Source organism: Anthonomus grandis, chromosome 17 (genome assembly GCF_022605725.1).
Source record: "Anthonomus grandis grandis chromosome 17, icAntGran1.3, whole genome shotgun sequence".
NCBI lineage: Eukaryota > Metazoa > Arthropoda > Insecta > Coleoptera > Curculionidae > Anthonomus > Anthonomus grandis.
In genome coordinates this window covers 3,085,082-3,109,474 of record NC_065562.1, presented here as the reverse complement: position 1 = coordinate 3,109,474, position 24,393 = coordinate 3,085,082, and the positions used below count along the sequence as shown (strand labels likewise).

At 32.8% G+C, this 24,393-nt stretch overlaps 1 protein-coding gene and 1 long non-coding RNA gene across 3 annotated transcripts; both read right to left on the bottom strand.

The window, feature by feature from the left end:
* Positions 1 to 1,608: 1,608 nt before the first annotated feature.
* Positions 1,609 to 17,523, bottom strand: LOC126746104 (succinate dehydrogenase assembly factor 4, mitochondrial-like). Of its 2 annotated transcripts, none has more exons than XM_050454220.1 (3): positions 17,363 to 17,523; positions 17,166 to 17,293; positions 1,609 to 1,993 (listed from the first exon to the last, which is right to left on the bottom strand). In XM_050454220.1, exons 2-3 carry the CDS (start codon positions 17,236 to 17,238, stop codon positions 1,740 to 1,742), a joined length of 327 nt encoding a protein of 108 aa, XP_050310177.1. In that variant the 5' UTR covers positions 17,239 to 17,293; positions 17,363 to 17,523; the 3' UTR covers positions 1,609 to 1,739. The 2 variants fall into 2 exon arrangements, with proteins under 2 accessions (XP_050310177.1, XP_050310176.1); XM_050454219.1 differs by having other exon boundaries at positions 17,337 to 17,460.
* A 4,257-nt stretch (positions 17,524 to 21,780) lies between these two features.
* On the bottom strand, positions 21,781 to 23,891 carry LOC126746109 (uncharacterized). Its single transcript, XR_007663793.1, has 4 exons — positions 23,604 to 23,891; positions 22,583 to 22,744; positions 22,381 to 22,524; positions 21,781 to 22,133 (listed from the first exon to the last, which is right to left on the bottom strand). It is a non-coding gene; the product is annotated as an uncharacterized LOC126746109 (long non-coding RNA).
* Between the last annotated feature and the right edge of the window lie 502 nt (positions 23,892 to 24,393).

Below are 24,393 nucleotides of genomic sequence, written 5' to 3'. Positions count from 1 at the left end.
GAAAACTTTTATGGAAAACTTTAAAAAATATGGATTTTGCCTGGGAAAAGCATAACCGCAAAGCACTTTTACTGGAGAGCGACGAAATTGTTTGTTGGAGACGACAATACTTGAGAAGTATCAAGTAGTACCGCAGGGAGCAAAAGAAAGTTTTTTATCTTGATGAGACGTGGATTAACGAAGGTTATATAGTCCAAAAAATGTGGCAAGACAAAAATATAACCAGTGCTCGCCAAGCTTTCATAGAAGGCCTGTCTATGGGTATTAAAGTACCTTCGGGAAAAGGAAAAAGACTTATAATCACACATATTGGAAGCGAAGAGGGATTTTTAAAAGAAGGTCTGCTAACCTTTGAGTCGACTCGCACAGGAGATTACCATGAAGACATGAACTCAGACGTTTTCGAGGACTATTTTGGTGAAATGATAAAATTTCTTCCGGCTAATTCGGTGGTGGTTATGGATAACGCAAGCTATCATTCACGGCGAATAGAGAAGACGCCAACTTCAAGTTGGAGAAAGCAAGAAATTATCGATTGGCTGACTGCAAAAGGTATTGCGTTTGAAGCAAATTTGATAAAAAAAGAACTGCTGGCAATAGCAAACTTACACAAAACTCGTTTCATGAAATACGCCGTGGAAGATATAGCCGAAAAATATAATATAACTGTACTGCGCTTACCGCCATATCATTGCGAACTAAATCCTATAGAACTGATATGGGCGCAGGTAAAAGGATTTGTAGCAAGACAAAACACGACTTTTAATATGAAAGATGTTAAGCTACTGTTTGATCAAGCCATTACGGAAGCGACACCAGAGAATTGGCGAAAAGCAGTCCAGCATGTAATTAAGCAAGAGAACAAAATGTGGGATCTTGACAACCTCATCGATCAGACAGTCGATCCTTTAATTATAATGTCAAGAGGTGATGACAGTTCGTCAGATGACGAAGAAGACTACAATCTATTATAATTTAAAATTGTTATACACTGTTCAAAAAGTGCCAGATCCAAAAGTGACATTTTCAACTGTTTTACTCTACATATTATGTTCAATAAATTTGTGAAAAAAATATATTATTCCATTTAAACAAAAGTAACTTTCTAAAATAAAATAGCATTTAAGTACATTAATTATAAGGTAAAAAACAAGTCCCAGTTGCACGCCTTTGGCGAACCGTTTTCAATGTTTATCAGTGGGTAACAATGGGCAAAACTCATAAATTGACCCAAAACCGGGTGGCACTACCTGCAATCAACGAAAAGAAAGAATTTTACATTGAAACTAATACCCAACTAAGGTAGTGGCATAAAATATTGGTGGATCACCAGGTACCACTTTTGCATACCTAATGAGGTTTTATTGCTCTACACACTTCTGAAATAGAGTATAAGTAAAAATATTTTACATCAATATAAAAAGTGATGAAAATCGTGGTCCAGATACAATATAATTTTTTTTTTGTAAAGAAATGGCCCATCTAAAAATTTTTTTGTTGTAATTTAAAGAATTTAAGGTAAACTTCACAAACAAACCAAAAAAAAATCTAAAAATCGTTGGGTTAAATGTGGTTAATAAATTACTCAATCACTGGAAAGAAACACAATTTCTCCGAAAAACTTTTAATGTAACAGCTTTAACATTACCATTAGATAAACACAACAAAAATCTAACAAATTAATATAACCGTTGATGAAATTACTTTAGAACCTGCATCAATGGAAACAATTCGGGTTCCTAGAAATCGGTTACTCTTCCTTTTCTTTCCCAATCTCCATATCTTGTGGGTTCTGGTCCTTTAGGTCCTCCAATCTCTCCCGTATGCGGATTTGTGTTATCGGGCCAGGGTTTTAAGGGATCCTCTTCCTCGTCAGGATGTTTGGACAGCTCATCTAGTCGGCCAATAGGAGTTTTCTCTCTTAATTTATTTTTGAATTCTTGCATGCGTGGACTAATCTTTTTGTCCGAAAAAAGTCGAACGCATACATTTTCTGAAAATAAAGAAGTTGGTTTAGTTCTTTTAAATTATACAAGGTTTTGGAAACGAAAAACTAAATAAAAAAAAGCTGAAAACAGTTTCTATAAAACAAAGGGCGAACAAAGGCAAGCATATCTTATCCTTATCTGCAACTAGGGAATCCAATCCCGGGTTTACAGAATCCTGGACTTTTTTTACGATACTTTTCGATCCCGGCATCCCGGGTTCAAAAACATAAAATACCCTTTTTTTTTTCTACTTCGCATCATTTTTCCATCTACTTCGACGGATATTACTATTGCCTACTATAAAAAACAAGCAAAAATTCGGATTTTCATATCTTTAAACACGATAATTCGATTGACAGTATTTTGGCACGAATGGTAGCTGTTGACAATATACCATTCTTAAAGTTTATTTCTTTAGTTGATTTAAGAAATTGATTCACTGGAAATGGTATGAAACTTCCGGAGTCTGCAACAACAGTGCGTCAGAAAGTTATTGCGAAAAAGCTCGTCAAACAGGTCTCTAAGAGATCCAAAATGGGTTAAGAAAATATAGTGTAACTTTGGACGAGTGGAGTTCCTTTATATACTATACTATTACAGACACTATTTATAAAAAAAAACTTTAAATAATAAGCACTTAAGAATATTCTAATGAAAATTTTTGATGAAGAATTTTATGGTGAACATGAATTGTCAGTGAACACTCAGAATGGAATTAATCTTAATGGTGAAGATGAATATGAGCTCTCTGATAAATATAATTTAGGTAAAATAAGCGGCAAAGTGAGTAATATTACAAGATATTTCAGGAAATCTTCTACCAAAAATGATCTTCAAAAATAGGTAAAAGAAGACTAGGGTAAAGAGCTTAAGCTACAGTTAGTTTGCAAAACTAGGTGACGCAGTGTCTGTTCGTAATGCGACAGAGATTTTGTTTATTAAAAAAGTATCAAAAAAGCATTGATCGACCTCAATGAAGAATTTCTTAGCGATGGCGAATTCAGAGCCTTGAGGAATTAACTGCAGTTTTGGAACCAATAAAGTAACTGTTGCAGCACTATCTCGAACGGAAACGGATTTATATAAAGCAAAGCTTGCCCTGAAGTTTTTGCTTTAGAATTACAAAAATATCCTTCTTCCTTATCTTTTCAAGTCAGAAAAAACATCCAGTTGAGAATTAACCAACGCTTAACGAATTTCAATCATTTCAAATCATGACCAACATGTTCCACCATTTAAATCTCTAACAGCGTGGACCATCAGGCAAGATTTCTATTCATTACTGTAACGCCTAGAGCTAAATAGTCTAGTTGTCTAGAACACGTTATCGTTATCAGATAGCTCAAATGAAGATGTTACGATTACTATACTGAAAAAACAAAATATCCAAAAACAGTACCGGCCATTGTCTGAAAGGTTGCATGAAGCAATTTTAAAAGACAGTGTAGTGAAGTCTAGAAGCCAACAAGTCAATAATTGCCAGAATCTGGGAGCTCAAACTAACCAAGAGATGCAAATATTTCAAAATGGTGGTCAACGTGGATGCCGCATATAATTTTTCAAGTTCAATACCCCCAACTACTGTAGAACGGGAAAGATGTTTTTCGTCAGGTGGTCAAATAGTAACCAAGTTTCGGTCTGCTATGGCAGATTATACCATAGACAATATCATTTTTTTGAGGTACTTTCTTAAAGAGAAAAAATAGTGTTTTGATTTGCTTGTTTAATTTTAGGTTTATTATATGTTGTTTGTACTTAAATTTATAATTTGTTTTGTGTTTTTTCTGTTTTCTCGTTATGTTGGTCAAAAAATATAAATTTGCATTTTTTGTTTTATTGCTTTTTAATATCTGTTTATGAACTTGAAGTTTTCCTCTCAGGTTAGTAGTAGTAGTAGTAAGGGTGGGGGAGCTAGAGCTCGGCAAGTAGGGCTGAACAGTGCGTTTTCGCCAGAATCGCCCCAGAATCACCCAGCCCTACGCCTCCACTCCCAATGCGCGGTCTTCACTGAGTCGGCCCGTCCTTTTAATAAAGGCTTACACGTTGTTCCAGTCCAGATCTTTAAGATCTTCCGGTTGGAGTGTCGTTGTTTTTTTTTTATTTTCCTTCTCAGGCAACTCCACCTATCACAGATACCTAGTATGTGGTATGAAGTTTCCTCTCCTGTACCGCAATGCGGACAGAGTGGGCTTTCTTTTATACCAAGGAGGTGTAGATGCCTCTTTAGACTGTTGTGCTCGGTCAGAATTCCCACCAAATCTTTGATACTTTGTCGGGTCTGTGTTAGCAGTCGCCTTGCCGTTTTTTTTGCTCTTTAGAGCCGTCATGGTCTGGTATCTATTCCTTGGCCTGTCTACATCCTTCTGTCCTTCTCCAATTCTTCCTTGTTTTTTCCCTGAACTGACAAGACAATTGTCAGTTCGTCGGCCCGCTCATTCCCCTCGACACCTTGGTGTCCTGGGACGCACCCTCACTTCCCTGTGTACTGCAAGTGTTTCCAATGCGTCTCTGCATTCCTGGACTAGTGCTGAGCTGGCCCTGGGTTTCTGAATCGCCTTGAGGGCAGCTTGACTCTCAGAGTAGATGCAAATCCCCCTGTTTCCTTCCAATGCCTCTCGTTTGTTTGCTACTTCGAGTATAACTTCCCTCAGGTTAGGTTCACTTTTTTAAAATATATATCTATCATTACAAAAGAATTCTAGCATTAGAATCCCGATAGAAAAAGATTTAAACCAATAATCCCGAAATCCTGGAATCGACATTTTGATCCGGGATTGGATTCTTTACCTGCAACTCCTTGGATAGGATAAGATACGGCCCTAAAATCTTAAACAGAAAAAGCAGTCGAGTGATACATCATCTTGAAAAATGCTTTCCAATGAAATCATAGAAAGGCACATTCCAGAAAATTCTCCTCTGTTCATCAAGGAAAACAATAAAAGAAAACATATTTTTGAAAAATGTTATTATTATTTAATTAAATGTTCAAAACGGCGGTTATCCAGTTTCAGTAAACTTAGTAACAAGGTCCAAAACATACCTATGCGAAGTTATCTTCTCCGGATGTCTGGCGTTAAACGTGACGGCAGTTTGCCGAGCAAATTGATTTTGGGCGCCATAAATTAGAATAATTTCCACTCTTTCTGCTAGTGTGTAAACCATTTTGGAAGTAAAATCTTCAATTCAACAAATAAATTTTCACTATTCCAAGACTGTCACAAATGTAACTGACGGCAAAATAAATTCTTTATTTTCCTTAGCAACTATAAATAACTAAGCAGGTATAACAATAAATACAGTTCGCTCAGGATATCTGTGTATAAAAGTGTTCAGAATGCCGAGAAATCCACCAAGGAAAACAAACTATGGAACATTTTCCGTGGAAACTATGAAAAAGGCAGTTGAAGCTGTGCTTAGCGGACCTAGCACTAGATCTGTTGCAAAACAAGAAAATTTAAGTTTCCAGACCTTATCTGCGTAAAAAAGTTAGCTTAATCATGCTTACCAAATACATACAATATCTATTTTTAGATATGTGCGAAAGAGAAAATCCAGTCAGGATTAATTGATTCGGTATACACCTAATTATGCAGTAAATAAAGTATTTAATACCGAGCAAGAAAAAATGCTGGCTGATTATATTATTAAAAGCTCTCAGATATTTTATGGGCTCCCTCTTCATGATTGCCGTAAATTGGCTTATGAGCTAGCATTCATAAACCATTTTAAGATGCCTCCGAAATGGTCCGTTAATAAAATGGCAGGAGAGGAGTGGATGAGACATTTCATAAGAAGAAATCCAAATGTTTCTTTAAAAACTCCAGAAGGATGTAGTCTGTCACGGGCCACATCCTTTAATAGGCATAACATTAATATGTTTTTTAATAACTTATGCAAAGCAATGAAAGATTTAGCGATGGGACGCGTATTTTTAATCTTGATGAAACGGCTACAGTGACTGTTCAAAAATAGGCTAAAGTTTTAGCCGAAAAAGGAGCAAAACAAGTCAATAAAGTTACAAGTGGAGAAAATGGCGTTCTTGTAACAACATGTGTAAGTAAGTACTGTAAGTGCATCATAGTAAGTGCTGCAGGAAATCATCTCCCTCCTGCTATGGTTTTTCCACGGGTTTATTTCAAAGAACACATGATTGTTGGTGCTCCGCCTGGTACTTGAGGTCTGGCGTCTCCGTCTGGTTGGATGAATGCCGACTTGTTTTTAAAAGTAACGGAGCACTTTATTAAGCACACCTCTAGTTCGAAAGAAAATCCAAGTCTTTTACTTTATGAAAATCATGAGAGTCATCTATCCATCCAGGTTATCAATCTTGCTAAGGAAAACTGCGTCACTATTGTGACATTTCCACAACACTCGACCAATAAGATGCAACCTTTAGACGTTGGCATTTTTAAGCCTTTCAGTATTGCTTATAATCCTGCTATAGATGCATCATCCTGGAAAGCCAGTTACCATTTATCAAGTTGCAGGTTGTGTGGGGGAAGCATATCAAAAAACAATGACTTCAGCAAATATTACCTCCGCTTTTAAAAAATGCGGAATATTTCCCTTTGACAAAAAATATTTACAGATATTGACTTTTTGCCATGCTCAGTGACTGATAGACCTCAACTAGAACTGGGTAATCAAGCTCCTCCTCGGGAACCAATTGATGATCAAATTAAACTAAACGCAAATAGATTTATAATCCCGGAAGAAATTCGCCAGTTTCCTAAAGCTGAGCCGAGAAAAGAGACTTCCAAAGGTAGACGAAAGGGAAAAAGCATAATACTCACCGATACTCCCGAAAAACTTGAGCTGGAAGAAAGACAGGCTAAAAAAAACAATACCTTCAAGTACAATAGATATACAGAAAAAGAAAAGTGTAAAGCGAAAGATTCAGGACAGTGATGAAGAATGGCATTCTGATGCATCATCTGAACATCTTGAACCTGAAGTGGATCAAAGAGTGGATACCACAGCATTTGAAGATCTGTCAAAATTTCCAAAGGTTGAGGATTATGTTCTGGTTGAATTTAAACCAGAAAACACAAAATCAAAGCCTGTTTACTACATAGGAAAGGTGCTTTCTTGTGTTAGTGAGACAAATGAGGCGAATATGAGTTTTATGGGGAAAAGCCAAAATACTGATTCAAAATTTTACTTTCCCGTTATCCCAGACATTGCCACAATTAGTATTGCCTCCGAATGGTCTTAACTGGTGTTAAGGACGTTAAAATGATTTTACCAAGACCCCTTAATTACGGTCACACTAAGCGACAAAATTCATTTTTTTCATTTAAATTAAACTTTAATTTAATGAATATGCGTTAATCTTCTTTTAAAACATGTTTTCTTACTTTAAAAATTAAAGTAAGCTTAAAGCACGATTTCCTTTGATGTTCTGTTTAAAATCAAAATTGAAATAAATTAAGTTAGAGTTTATTTTGTTTTAATCACTAATATTTGGGTAATTACATATAGTGTCTTACTGTTGCACATGCACGGGTAACACTGAGACAAATGACAACTGAATTTTATGTGTCAAATTCAGAGATCTTAAAACAGGTACTGCTAAATTCTATACATATTGTGTTAATAAAATGATGTAAAAATATAGTCATTAAAAAATTTTGTTTATACATTTAATAGTAATGATATTATAGTAAAAAGAAAAAAAAGTATCTCACTGTTACCCAGTTTCCCCTATATTGCGATATTCTCTGAAATTATTTAAATTATCTGGTTTTTGTGGGTTACATGCAGCTATTCGTTTTAATTTATTCCTTTGACAATACAAGGCCTTTGGTCATCCATGGTTTAATATAGTAACATTTAGTGAACAGGAATAATTTAGTAGTTTTCAATCGATACAGAGATAATAAGGCTCTCTGACTATAAAAATTAAGTTCAGCGGTTAATACATCATACATCGTGGTTGACACAGTCAAAGGCTTTAGACTAGTCACAGAAAACTGCGGCAGCAAAATCACCATTGTTTAGTCCTAGCTATTGGTTGTCGAAAAGATATTGGTCAAACACTTGAAGGATTACTTGCATCCCCATCTTTGTATAAAGGGATAACCCAAGCTTTTTTTAAACAAGAAGGGAAAGTACCTGTTAAAAATGAAGTTGGAATAGCTTTGGCTAAAAACTCCAAAGCTGTGTTTGGGAGATTTAACAGTACTCTCAATGAAATATTATCATACCCCCATGAAGAATGTTTATTTTTAATTTGTCCAAATAATTCCTGAATTTCTAATCATAATTATTCATGTTAATTTATCATAATTGATGTTATGTCTAATATTGCAGTAGTACTCATTTATCCGGCTAGCATCAATCATCATGAGATGATGAGTTGGTTTTGCCTCTTAATTTGTTGACTATTCTCCAAGACTCCTTTGATCTTTTCAATTTAAAATACTCTGTTGATAGTAATTATATTTGGCAGATTTTATGATTTTCCTATATTTATTATAAGATGATATAAGCTGTACATTTTGAGAGAAATACTTTCCTATATAATATAAGACCTTCACATTTTTACTGGATGTTTTGATACCTCTTGTCCAAGGTTTCTTTTCTTTACTTTTTATAACTGTTATGAGAAAAGAATCATGAAATAATACACATAGAGTATTGTGGAATTCCTAAAGTGGATCATCAAACCTTAGGGCATTTTCCCAATGGGACATCATACAAATTAAACTGAATCTTTCAAAATTTCTTTTGAAAAATATACAACCCACCCTTTTTTGAAGTTTACCTTGGCTATAATGTTCAAATGGCAATGATGCAACAACAGCTTTATGATCTGATAATCCAGCATTTACCATATTGCATTTCACACTTTTACTATCAAAAGACATACAGAACCGAACAAGAAAAGACAGGGAATCTAGTAGGCTCATCAACAAGCATAAACAAATTAAAAGAATTTAACAAATTAGTTAATGATTGCACATTGAGATCTAACTTATTTGTATATAGTCTAATTGTATAATATTGAAGTCTCCTGTTAATAATATTGTAGTATTAACTCAGAATTGACTCAATAAAACTTCTAGATTCTCTAAAAAATCTGTAACATTTGTGGATCGTGACCTATAAATACAAATTACATAAAGCCTAATTATTTAAAAAAACACAATAGAAAATTCAAACATTTTGTCCTGTAACAAAAAATAAAAAACTGTCAATTTTTTCACTTTTAAGTCTATTATATAAAGCTTGTTCCACCATAATTAGAGTACCACCATGAATGGTACTTAATCTATCAAATAGCTACTACTACATAACTTGTCATATAAAAAGGTTCAAGGGGTCATAAGAGCTATGGTGGTAGTTCTATTAGCTTCTGTAAATAAAAATGTTCTTTATTCAAATCTATTCAAGTTTTTGCAGGAGAATTCACTACTTACACACTATCAGACATAATAGGATTAATGCAATTTAAAGACCTTAGTTTAATTTTGTGTGTGTTAATGAAAGACATTGTCGGCTACTAAGGCTACCGTGTGATGAAACCCATATTCCCTCAACCCATTCACAATTATTCTTGATTGTGAATCAAAATGATTGTTCAGACAATCTTGAGTTTAGTACAAATGAACTTGAAAAATAATTATTTTAGAGTACTTATTCTTATTGTCAAATCTACTACCACATTTATTTTCAGAAAAACATTTGTAAACCTGCCAATTGATGAGCAAACTTTTTAGCCCAGTATAAGTAGGCAATGTAACATTTAAATCCAAGCATAAGATAAATAAAATTGTCTACAGATGACAAGTTAACAACTGAAAAGAATACTTGCTCACATAAATGTTGAAAGGTAGACTCGGCATGAATATATCCAGACACATGAGTTGAGACCAGAAGATTTCCAAGTTTAGTAGAAAAACCCCCCGGCACTTGAATACCCACATAAAGATCTATCAAGCTCAAAGTCGACCAGCGTCTGTTTCAGAGCAGTTATTTCCCTGGTTTTTTTTCCAAAACCTCAATTAGCTTTTTCTCTGCTAAGATAATATCTGCTTCAAAATCCTGTGTCATGTGCCGTTGTTTTTAGCTTACAGATTTAATTTTAGTGATTTCCTGCTTAAGTTGCTCGATATTATTATTAAGTTCAACTATTTGTGTGTCTTTTTCTTCGAATACCTTTTCAAATTTGTAATGTATGCGATTTCTATACAAATTAAGGATCAAAGGAATTAATAAAAAACCTTAAGCAAGTGATAGTGCGGCACACAGGCCTGTGGAGTCAGTTGATTGTATGTGTTTGCGTTAGCATGAGCCTTAAGAACAGGACAACTAATGGTGTATTATTTTAGAGATAAACTGTTAAATTAAAGGGGTATACTACAGAATTCACAGTACTTTTTACTGTCCCAACTTTTTATGTTATATAAAATCTCTGTTAAGACAGCCCTGAAGAAAAAAGTTGTTACAACTAATACAAATATAATAAGATTAGTGTAAATATCAACATCAACAGGTAAATCTAAACAAACAAATAAATAAATGCCTTATTCAGTCCATATACTTTTAATCATTAAAACCCAAAAATGTTCCAAATTCCTAATCGAACCCAACTGCAGATACCGTAATGGAATTTTCCTTCTGTAGTGCTTGGGAAAGCCATTACTTTTGTCTTGTAGTTAGCTTGTACACAGTTTTAGTTGTTCGTTGTAGAATGTTGAACCAATTCTGATTGAGTATTTAGATAAGTAAAACAATGAAATTAAGTTGGGAGTTTTAGGGCTTGGTACTCTGATTTGTCATGGAATCTAGGAAGTTATTTATTTGTTTATTTCTAAATATGTTTATTTTATTTATGGGTATACATTACTATGATTTACTTTTACTTTTTAGCTCTTAAAGAATTCTCTATATATTCTACAACAAACAGTAATTGTAAATGTTTATATATTACAGCGTACCTGCTATGTTTTTAAAAATTTAGATCAACTTGAAAAGTGTGAAATAAATACTCAACAAGAACATCAGACAATTTATACATACCAGCAGCCAGGTTAACACAAGTTTAAGAAGGACCTGGTATAATAGCTTTAAAAAAATTTAACCATTTCTCCTCCAACTTAAAGGATATCCAAAATAACAAACTTTTTAAGATAAAAATGAAGAGCATACTGGTTGTAAATCCATTTTATTCTCTTGGTGAGTTTTTTGACTGTACTCTTTTATAATTATGTGAGATTAGTATTATGTAGTTTATGTTTCTTTTTAATGTTTCTATGTTAGTATGCTTTTTTCACTATTCTGCCGTGCTAAGACAAGAGGTCGTAAGTGACAAAATTTCGGATTTTAAGATTTTTGCACATTTGGGACCGGTATGATTATTCTGATGAGTATACTAAGTCATAAAGTCGTATGTTAAGTAGAAATGCCCGAAACAGTATAACAATTTTGTCATATCTGCCAAATATTGAGAAAATACTAAATCAAAATGTCGTAGCAGAAATCACTTAGCAGAAATATGATCACTTCTAATAGACTTCTTGAGGCTGAAAATCACTCTTACTCTTGTGAAATAGCTTCCCTTAGAAATTATTTACTGTCTTTTAAAATCTCTAAGACTCCAATGGTAATCCAAGACTCTGATGACGTTGAACCACATACCAACTCTATGTATATGGTGGAACCAACAAATAATTCTGTCAAGTCAAAAGAACCATCTTCATATGAACATAGCTACTCCTATACAAATAAAACACGCCTCTCTTTACCTAAGAAATCCAGAGTTTTTATTTATGGAGACTCTAGTGCCAGACGTCTATCATCTATTCTCAGGGAATTGTCAGGTGCTTGCTATGATATATCAGGAAAAGTAATGACTGGCGCTACTTTTCACAGACTAAGTAAGGACCTTTTTGGCAATGTCATTAATTATAATAGTAAAGATAATGTAGTTGTATGTCTTAACTTAAGTTTTACGCAGGTCACACTGTCTAGTCTAAATAATCTGTTGTTTATAGGAAAGAGTACTAATCTTATCTTGTGTATTACGTATAATTTCAGTCACAGTCGCTTCTACTTTAAGACTCTTAAATACATCAATTCATTCATAAGAAATAAAAACCTATCTGTGAGAGTTATCACTAATGCTTTTGAAGGGCCATCACATCGGCTATCACCGAAATCACTTTGTGATATTTTATCATTATATATATCTACCACTCACTCTGCCTTAAAAATAGTATCAAAAACTATACCTTGTATGGATATAACATGGAATAGTGGACCTCTGGAACACAACAAAACTTTTTTATGCCAAACTCAGTCGGAGTCCATTTTGCTTTAGCCCTTTTAAATATTCAGTCAGTCAGAAATAAATCTGATGAACTCTCTTTATTTTTAGCATATGAAGATAACCCTGTCATTGTTGTTTTGACTGAACATTGGCTCAAACAGGGTGAACCTTTTTTTATAGAAAGTTATGCCCTCGCATCCATCTATTCCCGTACTCAGTATAATCATGGTGGAACTTTGATATTAATAGAGAATAAGTTTTTAGAAAGATATAACTTTGTTGATATAACCAAGTTTGAGTATCTCCTGGAAGAAAAAACTTTTGAATTTTGCATTGTTTATTCTAAAGAATTAAATTTGTACATTTTAGGCCTTTACAGGTCACCCTCAAGTAATTTTAGTAGTTTTATTGATAAATTATATAACATTTTAAGCCAAATATCGGTAAATGCATCACTAATATTGACAGGTGACATTAATGTAAATTTTTTGGACTGCAATAACTCATTTGTCAATACATAGAGTGCTGAAATCTTTTAATTTAAGTTTGCATGTTGACCAACCTACTCGCATCACTGCTAATTCAGCATCACTTTTAGATTATGTTTGCTCTACGCTCTGTGAAACGCAGGTTGCATATAGAATTGTAAATGCCAGGTTGTCTGATCATGAGGCCGTATTATGTTCCTTTCTTCTAAGTGAAAAAAGTGTACCTCAAGAAAAAAAAAGTGCGGAAGGTTGAGCACTAGAAAAAATTTCTGTAAGTTTAAAGAATGTTGTAATTCAATAGACTGGAATGGTATCATACTTAACAACGGTGCTCCTTTTGAGAGTTTCCATTCAACTTTAGTGGATGTTTTTGAGTCAACTTTCCCCATGGTGACAATTAGGGAAAAAAAGACCCTGGTATAGCAGGGGTCTATTAGTTTCTGGTAAAAATCTTCGGTGTTTGCACTCCATAAGAAAGTTTGCCCTGGACAACTCCAAATTCATATCCTACTTTAATAGATATCGCAAAATTTACCGCGATACAGTGAAATTGGCAAAAAAATTATACTACTCAAGTAAAATAAACCAATCAAGAAATAAGTCTAGAGAGTCTTGTAAAATTGTTAATGACTTACGAGGCGAACGTGGGAACCCTTCTGTTTCTAATAGCACGGTGTCGGCCGAAACACTCAATCATTTTTTTCCAGAGTATTGCTTTGGGTCTTTCAATATTATTGCCTCAGTCTGTTAGAGATCCGCGCTCATACTTACACAACATTAAGGTGCCTGAAACATTTTTCTTTAGACGAACAGATTCTAGTGAAATAATGGAAGCTCTATCCTCAATGAAAAATAAGAACTCCTCTGGATGGGATGGGCTGTCACTAAAGGTCCTAACAGCGCTACCGCTACCAACCCTTGATTCTTTGGCTGAGGTGTTAAATGTTTCACTTTCAAGTGGGTCCTTTCCACATTTACTCAAGGATGCCTTGATTATACCATTATTTAAGGGTGGAAACTATGATGACCCATCAAATTTCAGACCCATAGCCCTGCTTCCCAGGCTTGGCAAGCTTGTAGAAAGATTGGTAAAAACTAGGATGATGGAATTTCTGAAACGGCATAATGTTCTTAACCATGAGCAATTTGGTTTCCGGACGAAACTGGGTACATCTGATGCTATTTTCAATTTTTTGGAGAGTCTGTACATGGGGTTGAACGCTGGGGAGAGTGCGGCGGCGGTGTTCTGTGACTTATCTAAGGCGTTTGACTGTGTAAGTCACAGAATACTGCTGCAGAAGCTAGAAACCTATGGATTCAGAGGAGTTGCTCTCGACTGGTTTCGTTCTTACCTATCTGGAAGAACTCAAAGGGTATTCTTTGACAATGATATGTCATCCTGTCTGGATATGGACTCTGGTGTACCCCAGGGTTCTGTTCTTGGACCAATATTGTTCCTGCTATATGTCAATGATATCTCTCAAATTCCAATTAGGGGCAAATTTACTATCTTTGCGGATGATACAACATTACTTTGGCATGACACTGACACCAAGAGATTAAGGAATATCGTTGATGAAGATTTAATTCTTGTAAAGTCATGGTGTGAATCTAATAGATTAACTTTTAATATTTCTAAAACTAATATTTTAACTTTTAAATGTAACCGTGGAACTGTCACTTTGCAAAACGAAACAATAAGTCCTTCTGAGACACGCAAATTTCTGGGTCTGACAATTGATAAGCAATTAAAATTCGAAAATCATATCTCCTCTTTATTAGGGAAGTTATCATCCAACTGTTATGCTATTAGAGTAATAACACATTCTCTGGGACTTGATGTGGCCAAAATTGCCTACCATACTCTTATTGAGTCTTATCTGAGATACGGTATTGTGTTTTGGGGTGTGTGCTCTCAGTATTTGTTCAGCTCTCTATTTATTTTGCAAAAAAGAGCCATACGCTACATGTGTGCAGCTCCCTTTCATAGCCCCTGTAGGCCATTATTTTTAAAACACTCTGTCCTGACATTTCCATGCCTTTTTATTTTAGAGACTGTTTGTCTTATCCACAAAAAATATCGCCATCAGCTTGGTTCCCCCTCCTCGGGTTACAATCTCCGAACAACCTTCTCTTTACCTCTGCCTATCCCAAAAAGTGAGCAGATTAAGTCCTCTTTTGTGTACAGGGGCAGAAGGCTTTTTAACCACCTACCCCTTTATATAAGGCTAATAAATTGTGAAAAACGTTTTAGGAAAAATATTAAGAAACTCTTTATCTCTCTCTATTCTGTAGACGAATTTTTAAATACAATTTTTTGACAGTGAAGAGTTTTGCGCAGCGTAATGTGAATTCTTACTATCCTTTCTTTGGGTGTGTTCTATATTCTATGTATGTAAGAATTGTTAAAATTTTTATATTTTTGTAAAAGATTATGTTGTCAACTATCTTTAAGATTTTATATAATGCTTTGATGATGTTACGTAACAATAAAGCTATTTTTGACTTTGACTTTGACTATTTAATGTATACAAAAACAAAATGTACTATGTGTCACTTAAGACATATTAATTGAGCTTATTAAAAAATAATTTGCAGTAATACAAGGTCGAAATGACTTATCTATCACGCACAAACGTAAAGACGAACGTAAGAGACTTTTCTTCCCGATTCATACTAAATAAAACTGAACCAAAACCCTACCTTTCTAATATTTGTGAAGTAACTTTTGTCAGAGGGTGTAGGACATTATTGTATAAAACAAACTTCGAGAGTGCTTTAATTGAACTGGACTTACTGCCAAAGCACTAAAAAAAGGTGTTCCTGAGCCAGAAAGAAAAACTATTCCTAGAGGTTAGCATAGCTAGAAAATCAGTATAGCTAGAAAACAAAATCTTATTCAGAAACTAACAGCAATGGGTATTTCAAAGGGCCGACTTCTGTTTTGGCAAAGTTTGCCTGAAAATCAGGAAGAAACCAATCTGGATGACTAAACTGTTTATTATTATAATGTTAAGGATTTATATATTTATTTTTGATTGACGTCATATTCTAATAAATACGAACTAATAAATGTTTCTTCTAGTTTATATTGTGTTATTTTATGTCCCACTGAAAAATTAAATTTTTTCTATTATCTTTAACCATGATAACAATAGCTGTAATTGCACATTGTTGATCATTAATATTTTATAATAGTTTTTATTGGGTTTTACATTATCATTAATAAGATAGTATGTTGTAACTTCACATAATATTTACCTATAATTATATATCACTAAGATAATATGTCATATCGCAACAATCCAAAGTCAAAAAGTCGCAACTGACAAAAAGACAGGTCAATTTCAATTTAAAAAATCTGAATATTTACTTAATCAAAATGTTGTAACTTTCAAATATCTCCACCAAGGTACCATATATCAATTGATTTATACCTCAAATCAGGGGAATTTTAATTTTCCACTTAGTTAAAAAATTATGAATTTAACATAATTCATTAAGGATTCAAATTGTCATTGAAAAAAGGCAAATATATTCGAATTTAAAATTTATTACTTACGACCTCTTGTCTTAGCACGGCAGTATTACTTTCAAATTACTTTACTGATATTGACAGTTCAAATACATATATTTTTCTGTCTATGGAATAATAATAATAAATAATGATTGTATCTTTATTTTGGAAACAGTTTGCTTAGTTTTTAGAAAATATAAACAGGAACTCCACTTAGGAAGCCACTATAATACGTGACAAAATTATTTGTTGAGGCTACCCATTCCTCATTTTGAACTTGTCCATAGCTCCTATCATATATGGAGGTAGAAAGCTGTTTAATAAACTTCCACTAGAAATAAGACGACTTAAGACTGAAAAAAGCCTACGTACAAGGATGAAAATATTTCTTGCTAGTAAAGTGTACTACAGTTTAAGTGAATTTTTTAATGATTAGCATTTAATGATTTTTCAAAGTTTTATATTATTTTATTTTATTTTAAATTAGTTTCTCGTTTTTATTCCTTTAATGTACAGTCTATTGGCTTTGTCTACAACTTCTATCTTTATATTGACAATAAAGCATTTTTGAGTTTGAGTTTGAAAAGAGTATTTTATTGCTAATAAATTTATTATTATTCTTATTGTCAGATTCTACTGTTATTGTAGATGTAAATTTTCAAATATGCATTTGAAGAGTTTTGACTATGTTTTCAGTGGTTAAGTTTGGTTCACTAAAATTTAAACAGTCAAACAAACTTCCATTTTTTAAATTCTCACTTATAAATTGTCCAACTTTTGAAAGCTTTTAGTCCATTTATTTACAAAAAAGAGCTTTAAAAATAGCAGGTTTCTCTAGCCCTTTGAATGATAGTTCTTATGTCTATTGAAAGATAGAAAGTTCAATGATATGCACTTACCCAGTCCTGGTGTTAGAAAGAAATTTTTGTTTAGGTTTTTGGAATGACCAAGAATATACCTAAGAATAGTCATTACAAAATATATATTTTTCTGTTTTAAAAGTAGTTATGTTTTTCCTCTTGTTGACCTAAAAAAAGATACATACACCACTTAAAAATGGATAGTTATACTTAGCAGAGTTGATGAAACCGCTTACTTTTAGCAATATTTGGAAAAATTAGGGAAACTGAATTCCCCTGGTTATTTGAAAACAAACAATCAAAATGTGAAACAAATAACAAATGTCATTTAGGGAAGGTGAGCCAACAATAGCTGTATTCGATTCAACGGCCAACGCCGGTTTTGATTCTGGTTCACAGCTATCAACAGAATATTTGACGTATTTGGTTACAAATAATGACGTCTACACATAACCAATACCAAACCACCCGAATACAATGCCGGTCTGTAGAGATGTGCGGATAGTATCTACTCGATACTTTAATATCTGATACATGCGAAGATTCGAAGTAATCGAATCCTTCGACCCCAACTACTCGTTACTCGAATACTTTTTTAAATCCCAAATTTCCATGTCACCAGTGGCTACTTATGCGTACTAAATATATTTTATAAGTAAAATATGGCAATATTGTTAATAAAATGAAATAAACCGCCGCCGATCGGCCCAACAATAATTAATCAATAAAATAATACCTATTTATATTTACCCGGCGTTGTCGCCACGTACTTACTTGATACTTCGATACTCGATACCTTGTTGTAGGTAAAAGTATTTGAATTCGTCCGTCGTGCCCGATTACTTGATTACTTTTTATTAGCATAAGTATTAAAGTATCAAGTAAGTGTGGCGGCTGGCGAGGCAGGGTAGGTACCGAGCGGCGCGGCGGCGGTTTGTTTAGGGTGTGTCTCAGTTTATTTATAATATAAATAATGTGATAATGACGGACGGCGGTCATAGTCATAAATTATTATAGATATTACAGGGAAAAGGAATTATGGTTGTTTTTTTTTTAAATAATTTTGTTTATTTCCTAAGAAGGCGTTATTTTACTACCTACTTATTTAATTTTAAAATTTATTATAAGGTAGACAGGTTAAAAACTTATAGGGAACTCAAAGAAGTGGCTCAGTTTTAAGTAAGTTACCGTGGCGTCAAGTTTTATTAAAAGTTTAGTTTTACGTTGTTTTGAATTTGCGTGATGTCTGATAAAAAAAGAGTAAAGTTTGGTTGCATTTTACTGTGGTCAGCAGTGAAAAAGCTAAGTGTGATATTTGTAAGAGTGTGTTATCTTATAAAGGCGGAGCCACGTCAAATTTACAAAAACATTTAAAAGCAAAACATTTCTCAGTGCTTCACGAAGATAAAAGTATTAAAAGCAATAAACTGGCCAATGTTCCTAATGTTGAATCTGATCGAGCAGGATGTTTAACTAGTTTAGATATTGCACAGGTTGGTGATAATAATAATACAAATGCCTTAAAACCTCAATTTGCTGGAAAAGTTCCTGCACGCAAGGTTTATTCCCAAGCCAAAATTTATACTCTTTCTGTACGCCCAGCATCCGTTTCTAGAACAAAATTTTTAAATGGAATGGTGTTAAACATGATTTTGCAAGACTTGCAACCATTTTCTGTCGTCGGAGATAATGGATTTAAATCTCTAGTAGCTGCTCTTGATCCCTCTTATCAACTACCATCAAGAACAACTTTTAGTCGAGATTTACTAAGCCAAAAATATGATGACGTTGTTTTAAAAGTAAAATCTTTATTAAATGAAGCAGAGTTTATCACGCTTACTACTGATACTTGGACGTCACGTTCTGTTGAAAAGTATATGGCGGTAACTGCCCATTATGTAAATAAAGAGTGGACACCAAAGTCATTGTTGTTGGGTTGTTTTCATTTTGAAGAAAATCATACGGCTGAAAATATCAGAAACAAGCTATTACATATTTTAAATGAATGGAACATTTGCAGTAAAATTGAAGCTGTTGTAACTGACAATGCAAGAAATATTACAGCTGCAATAAGGTTAACTGGTTGGCCAAATCTACCATGCCTGGCTCATACTTTAAACCTTGTCGTTCAAGATGCCCTAAAACAGCTACAGCCATTGCAAAACAAAGTTAAAAAAATTGTAGAATATTTTCATCGCAGTACCACAGCAGCAGGAAAACTCAATGAACTTCAAATGCAGATGATAAGTAAAAATCTAAAATTAATTAATGATGTTGTAACTCATTGGAATTCAACTTATTTTATGTTTAAAAGGATTTGTGAAATTCAGATACCACTTGAAGCAGCTATTGGCATTTTACATAATCCGGTGGAGGCATTAACTGTGGATGAATGGTCGCTCTTAAAACAATTTTGTGCTCTTTTAAAACCTTTTGAGGAGGTGACAAGAGAACTTAGTGCCGAAAGAAGTATAAGTGTTTCTAAAATAATACCCTTAATTGAAAGCTTAAAACTATTTTTGGGCGGGATCCAAACAGATGATAACGCTGCCTTAGATTTAAAAAACAATTTAATACAAGGCTTAAAAACGAGATTTAATCGAATGGAATACAACACTATACTTGCAAAAGCAACTTATTTGGATCCCCGTTTTAAAAAAAAAGGTTTCAGTGACGATAATGCAGTAGTTCAAGTGAGAGAACTTTTAGTTTCTGAAATATCGATGCTTATCAAAAAAAGTAATGAAGCTACGGACATGCAAAATATGTCAATAGATGAAGAGGATACTGTGGAAGAGGAGTCAATCTGGAAATGTTTCGATGCGAAAATATCGAAAAATACATCTACGGTAGCTACTTCAATTATTGAAGATAAGCAGTATACCGAAGAGCAAAACATTAAAAGGAATGACCCGTTAAAATGGTGGAAAACAAGGGAAGCAGTGTATCCAAATTTAGCAGAGTTGGCACGAAAATACTTAGGCGTAACGGCAACTTCTGTTCCAAGTGAACAAATTTTCTAAGGCGGGCCAATTAGTATCAGATCGCAGGAGCAGAATTAAACCAAAAAATATAGAAAAGGTGATGTTTTTAAACGGCAATTCACAACTTCTCTAAATTCATTTTCCGAATTTTTTACTATATATTTTCCTATACCCATTAGAATTAGATATTCTTAATTATTTTGTTTTGTGTTGTTTGCAATTATTACATTTAATATATTATTTTGATACAAATGTTTTTCTAGTTTATTTTAATTTTTATTTCGATAAATATTTTAATACCATTATAAAAGTCTTATAATTAACCCCATTTTATACTTGCATAACTGTGTTTTGTTTTGGGTAATGTGCATTTTGTAATATCTTACTGAAACTTGATAACCCTCTATTATACTCAAAAAATATAACAAACGCCAGAGCAAGCCCTAAATTTAATATAGGTATTCATAAAAAAATCTTAATATTCGTCCGTATATTTACTAACAACTAAGAAGTATACAAGTAATGATTACTTTGTAACGAATACAAAGTATCTGATACTTCAAATCAAAGTATCAGTATCTACTCGATACTTATAAAAGTAATCGTTGCACATCACTACCGGTCTGGTTCGAGATATGACAAACCAAAAGTAAACAATGACGTCATTAAATGTAAAACGAATACGGTTGGTATCACTTCGGTTAACCGAAACCAGAACTAGGGATGTGCGATACGATACGATTTTCGCGAGTACCGGTATTTTTTCTTCTGATACTCAATATTTTGTACCGGTACTTTAACGTACGATCCGTTTGAGTCTTAGAACATTGAAAGGCTAGAAGTAGCATGCCGTGGAACTATGGGCAGGTTTGTTTGCTTGCAACATCTCTGATGCAATGATGCCAAATGCTTATGGAGAAATGGCAAAAATCACTTTATAATAGCATAAAAATTTTCAGTTGTTTCCGAAGGCACAAAACAATACTACTGCTCCCTTTTAATAAAATATCAAGCATTTTTTTAAAATAAATTTGATAAGATATCGAATATATTGAAGTCAATATACGTTAAATAAATGAAAATAAAGTACGAAGAAACGAGAAAACGGTAATGGCACCGCAACGCCGCTCAGTCACATTGTTGATGTCACCGATACAAGCACTCTTTACCAGTGACGTCGTCAACAAATATTTACCTGATAAATTTTTATTAATTATTAAAGAGTTTGACTATAAGTAATATTACCATTTATGAGCTATTTATGTGTTTTTTTTAACGGACTTCATTAGAGGAAGGTCCTAATAAAAGGCAGCATTTTTGTCAAAGCATTTTTATGGAAATTAAATATTTTATTAATATAATATTATAGATTTCTTAATAAATCATGTTTTAAGACACAAATTTTTAACATTTTGCAAAATTTTATTGTTATTGTTATATTGGACAAAACTCAGTTTTACATCACTTACTTATATCACATAATATATACTTCTATGGTGCTGACTTTTTCAAAGGGACAGTATTGCTTCAGCGGAAAAAGTTAAAACTACAAGGATGTTCAAATTGTGAAGGAGTTGCAGGTTTTTTGTAGGTTATAAGATTTTTATTATGAGTATTTAGCCTGTATAATGGTTTTGAGACATTTAATAGTGACCTATATAATACCTAATACCAATTATTATATCATATTAATTTATACTAAAAAACAAAGCTTACCTAAGAATAAAGACTATATACAATAGATTAGATAGTTTATTAGTAGTAATATACAAACAAGTACTTTTACAAGTCAAATAAAATATGTAGTATGTTGGGCTTTTTCGAAAATCATATTATTATTTCTTAAGTATTTTAATAATGACTTGAGATCTAATTCAATTTCTTTGGCGCAAATTTGTTTGTTGCAATCTTCGAATTTTAATTTTCTTTATTTTTTTTCTCTAATTTGGTGACAAGTGATTTAGCTTTTAAAACGGTGGAATCATCAGTGCTTAGGTCCTCAGGATATCATTTTGATTTTACCCTAGAATAATATACATAAAAATATAGTATTACCAAAATTAAAAAAATGTATTATGATAATCCAATTGATCAATAAAATGTATGTTATTATAAAGAATCTTTGTAATATCATACATTTAATTAATATTAAATATTTTAATATTAAACAAATATAACACAATAAAATACTATATCACTTTTAAATAAGATATATAGAATAGGATAATACATGGCAAAAAACTAGTAGTCTATTTTGAGTGTATTTTTACCTTTTCCTTGGCAGACTCAGGGAATGTGTACCAGTTAAACAAAAACGGTTTGGATGAGAAATAGTAATTGTTGACCTAGACCCCACGATTACTGTAGAACTATTAATCTCAGATGCAGTTATTGTTGATGATGAATGATCAGATCTGTAATTATACAAAATTTGGTGTATCAAAAATATTAATCTATTTTAATTATCCATACTTATCTATATTAGCTTCACTGTTTGTACTATATACCATTTTGGAAGCTAAAGAAGTTTTTGCACTCTTCAGGAAAGCTGCCCCTGCAGCTTTGAAGGATAAATCACTTGGTAAATTAACTGAATTATCCACTGCTGTGTTTTTAACCAGTGCATCAGAAATCCTAGTAAAAAAATAGATTTACACAGTTACCTAATTTAATTAGTATTAGTTATAAAAAAGCTTATATGAGTAACACTAATCCTTTTTGTGATGATTTTTTTATACTAGAAAAATATATTTAAAAAAAATTATCTTTGAGGTAGAGCTGATTTGTTTTATAGTCTGGCTACTGATAATATTATCTTCCTTATATAAGAAATCACTTCTAAGGATGTGATCTGAACAAACAAATATATTCTGTTTAATTGTGTTGATTTCCATTAATGAAATCCATTGTTCCCTTTGGGCATATATTAGGCAGTCTATAATAAGTATTTGATATTTTATCAAAAAGCAAAAAAAATTACAGTAATGAATTATTATGTGGTGCCAATTACTATATATATTATTGTAAGTTGCAATATGGTAAAACAAAAAAAATTATCAACCAAATTTTAGGGAAAGACAAAATTAACTTTATACATAGATATCAATATCTAAATAAATTTCAAAATTCTTTAAAGGCAATAAAAAATTAGTAATTTCATCTATCTACCTAATGTCTATATTAAAAAAACATAACTATACATAGATAGGTACATGGGTATTAGGTATGCCTTCTTTCTGCCAAAACAACAAAAAAAAACATAAAATCCTGTAATAAAACCAGGGACAAAATTCTAGTTTTATATTTTTTATAGCCTATTGATAGATGAATATGTTCAAAAAAATATTTAGATTTAAAAATATGAATATTTTGGTATTTTACGCACACTTTCACATTCAAGTTTTTATTAGGTTTATATCTATAAGATCCCCTATTCTACGTTTATGATGATGGTTACCCCATGATGTGATGTTATGAAAGTATCGGTACTTACTTGTGAAAAGATCGGCTTAAATCACCTTTTTATCATGATGCGGCACAAACGACACAAGTTTTTCCCATCCTAGCAATTTAAAAAAACACTAAAATGTGGCCTTTTTCCTTTTGAAACCGAAAATTAAAGAAAATACACGAATCCCGAAAATAAACAAAAAGCCGTTTGACAGATGACACTACGCGTATGGCTCAGGCGCTTAAGCTCCGGTGTTGTCGCTTCAAATTTTTTAGAAGCAGTTTTAGGGATAAGAATGTTAATAATTTTGTTTTTTTTTTGCTTAAGGATATTATATTTATTCTTAAAATAGGTTAATTGTAGTATTTATGCCTTTTATTTTAAATTTTCCTATAAAATACAACACAAATAAATTAAATTAACGTTATAATGGTTGTTAAAATATAGCTAAAAATTTCCTCCGTTGGAAATTTGCGTCGACTTGACAACAGAGAATCGGCAAATATGTTTGTAAACAAAACACCCCTCTTGCCCCTGTGCACATGTTGGACTCAAACAAAGTTGTTGTTTATTAATTCTAGCCTTTCAATGTTCTAAGGTTTGAGTTTTATGCAGTACCTATCGTATCCCGTATCGAAGAATGCTATGAAATAAATTTAATTTAATCAAAAAGATACCACATAAATTAATATGAATGAAGCAGTGAAGCACGGATTTACTCCTGTTTCCTTCTGTCTTTCTGTTTATGTTTATCCAGCTTTGTTTTGGTTCCGATTTTGGGATGATTCTAGAACTGCGCAGAACTCGTTGCGCCGTAAAGTAAAATCCGGAA

Bases quoted from the DNA above. Each gene is read 5' to 3' on its own strand.
- LOC126746104 (XM_050454220.1), bottom strand. From the start codon at position 17,238: ATGACTATTCTTAGGTATATTCTTGGTCATTCCAAAAACCTAAACAAA. The intron at 1,994-17,165 runs GTAAGTGCATAT...CTTTATTTTCAG, and splicing joins CTTTCTAACACCAGGACTGG to AAAATGTATGCGTTCGACTT.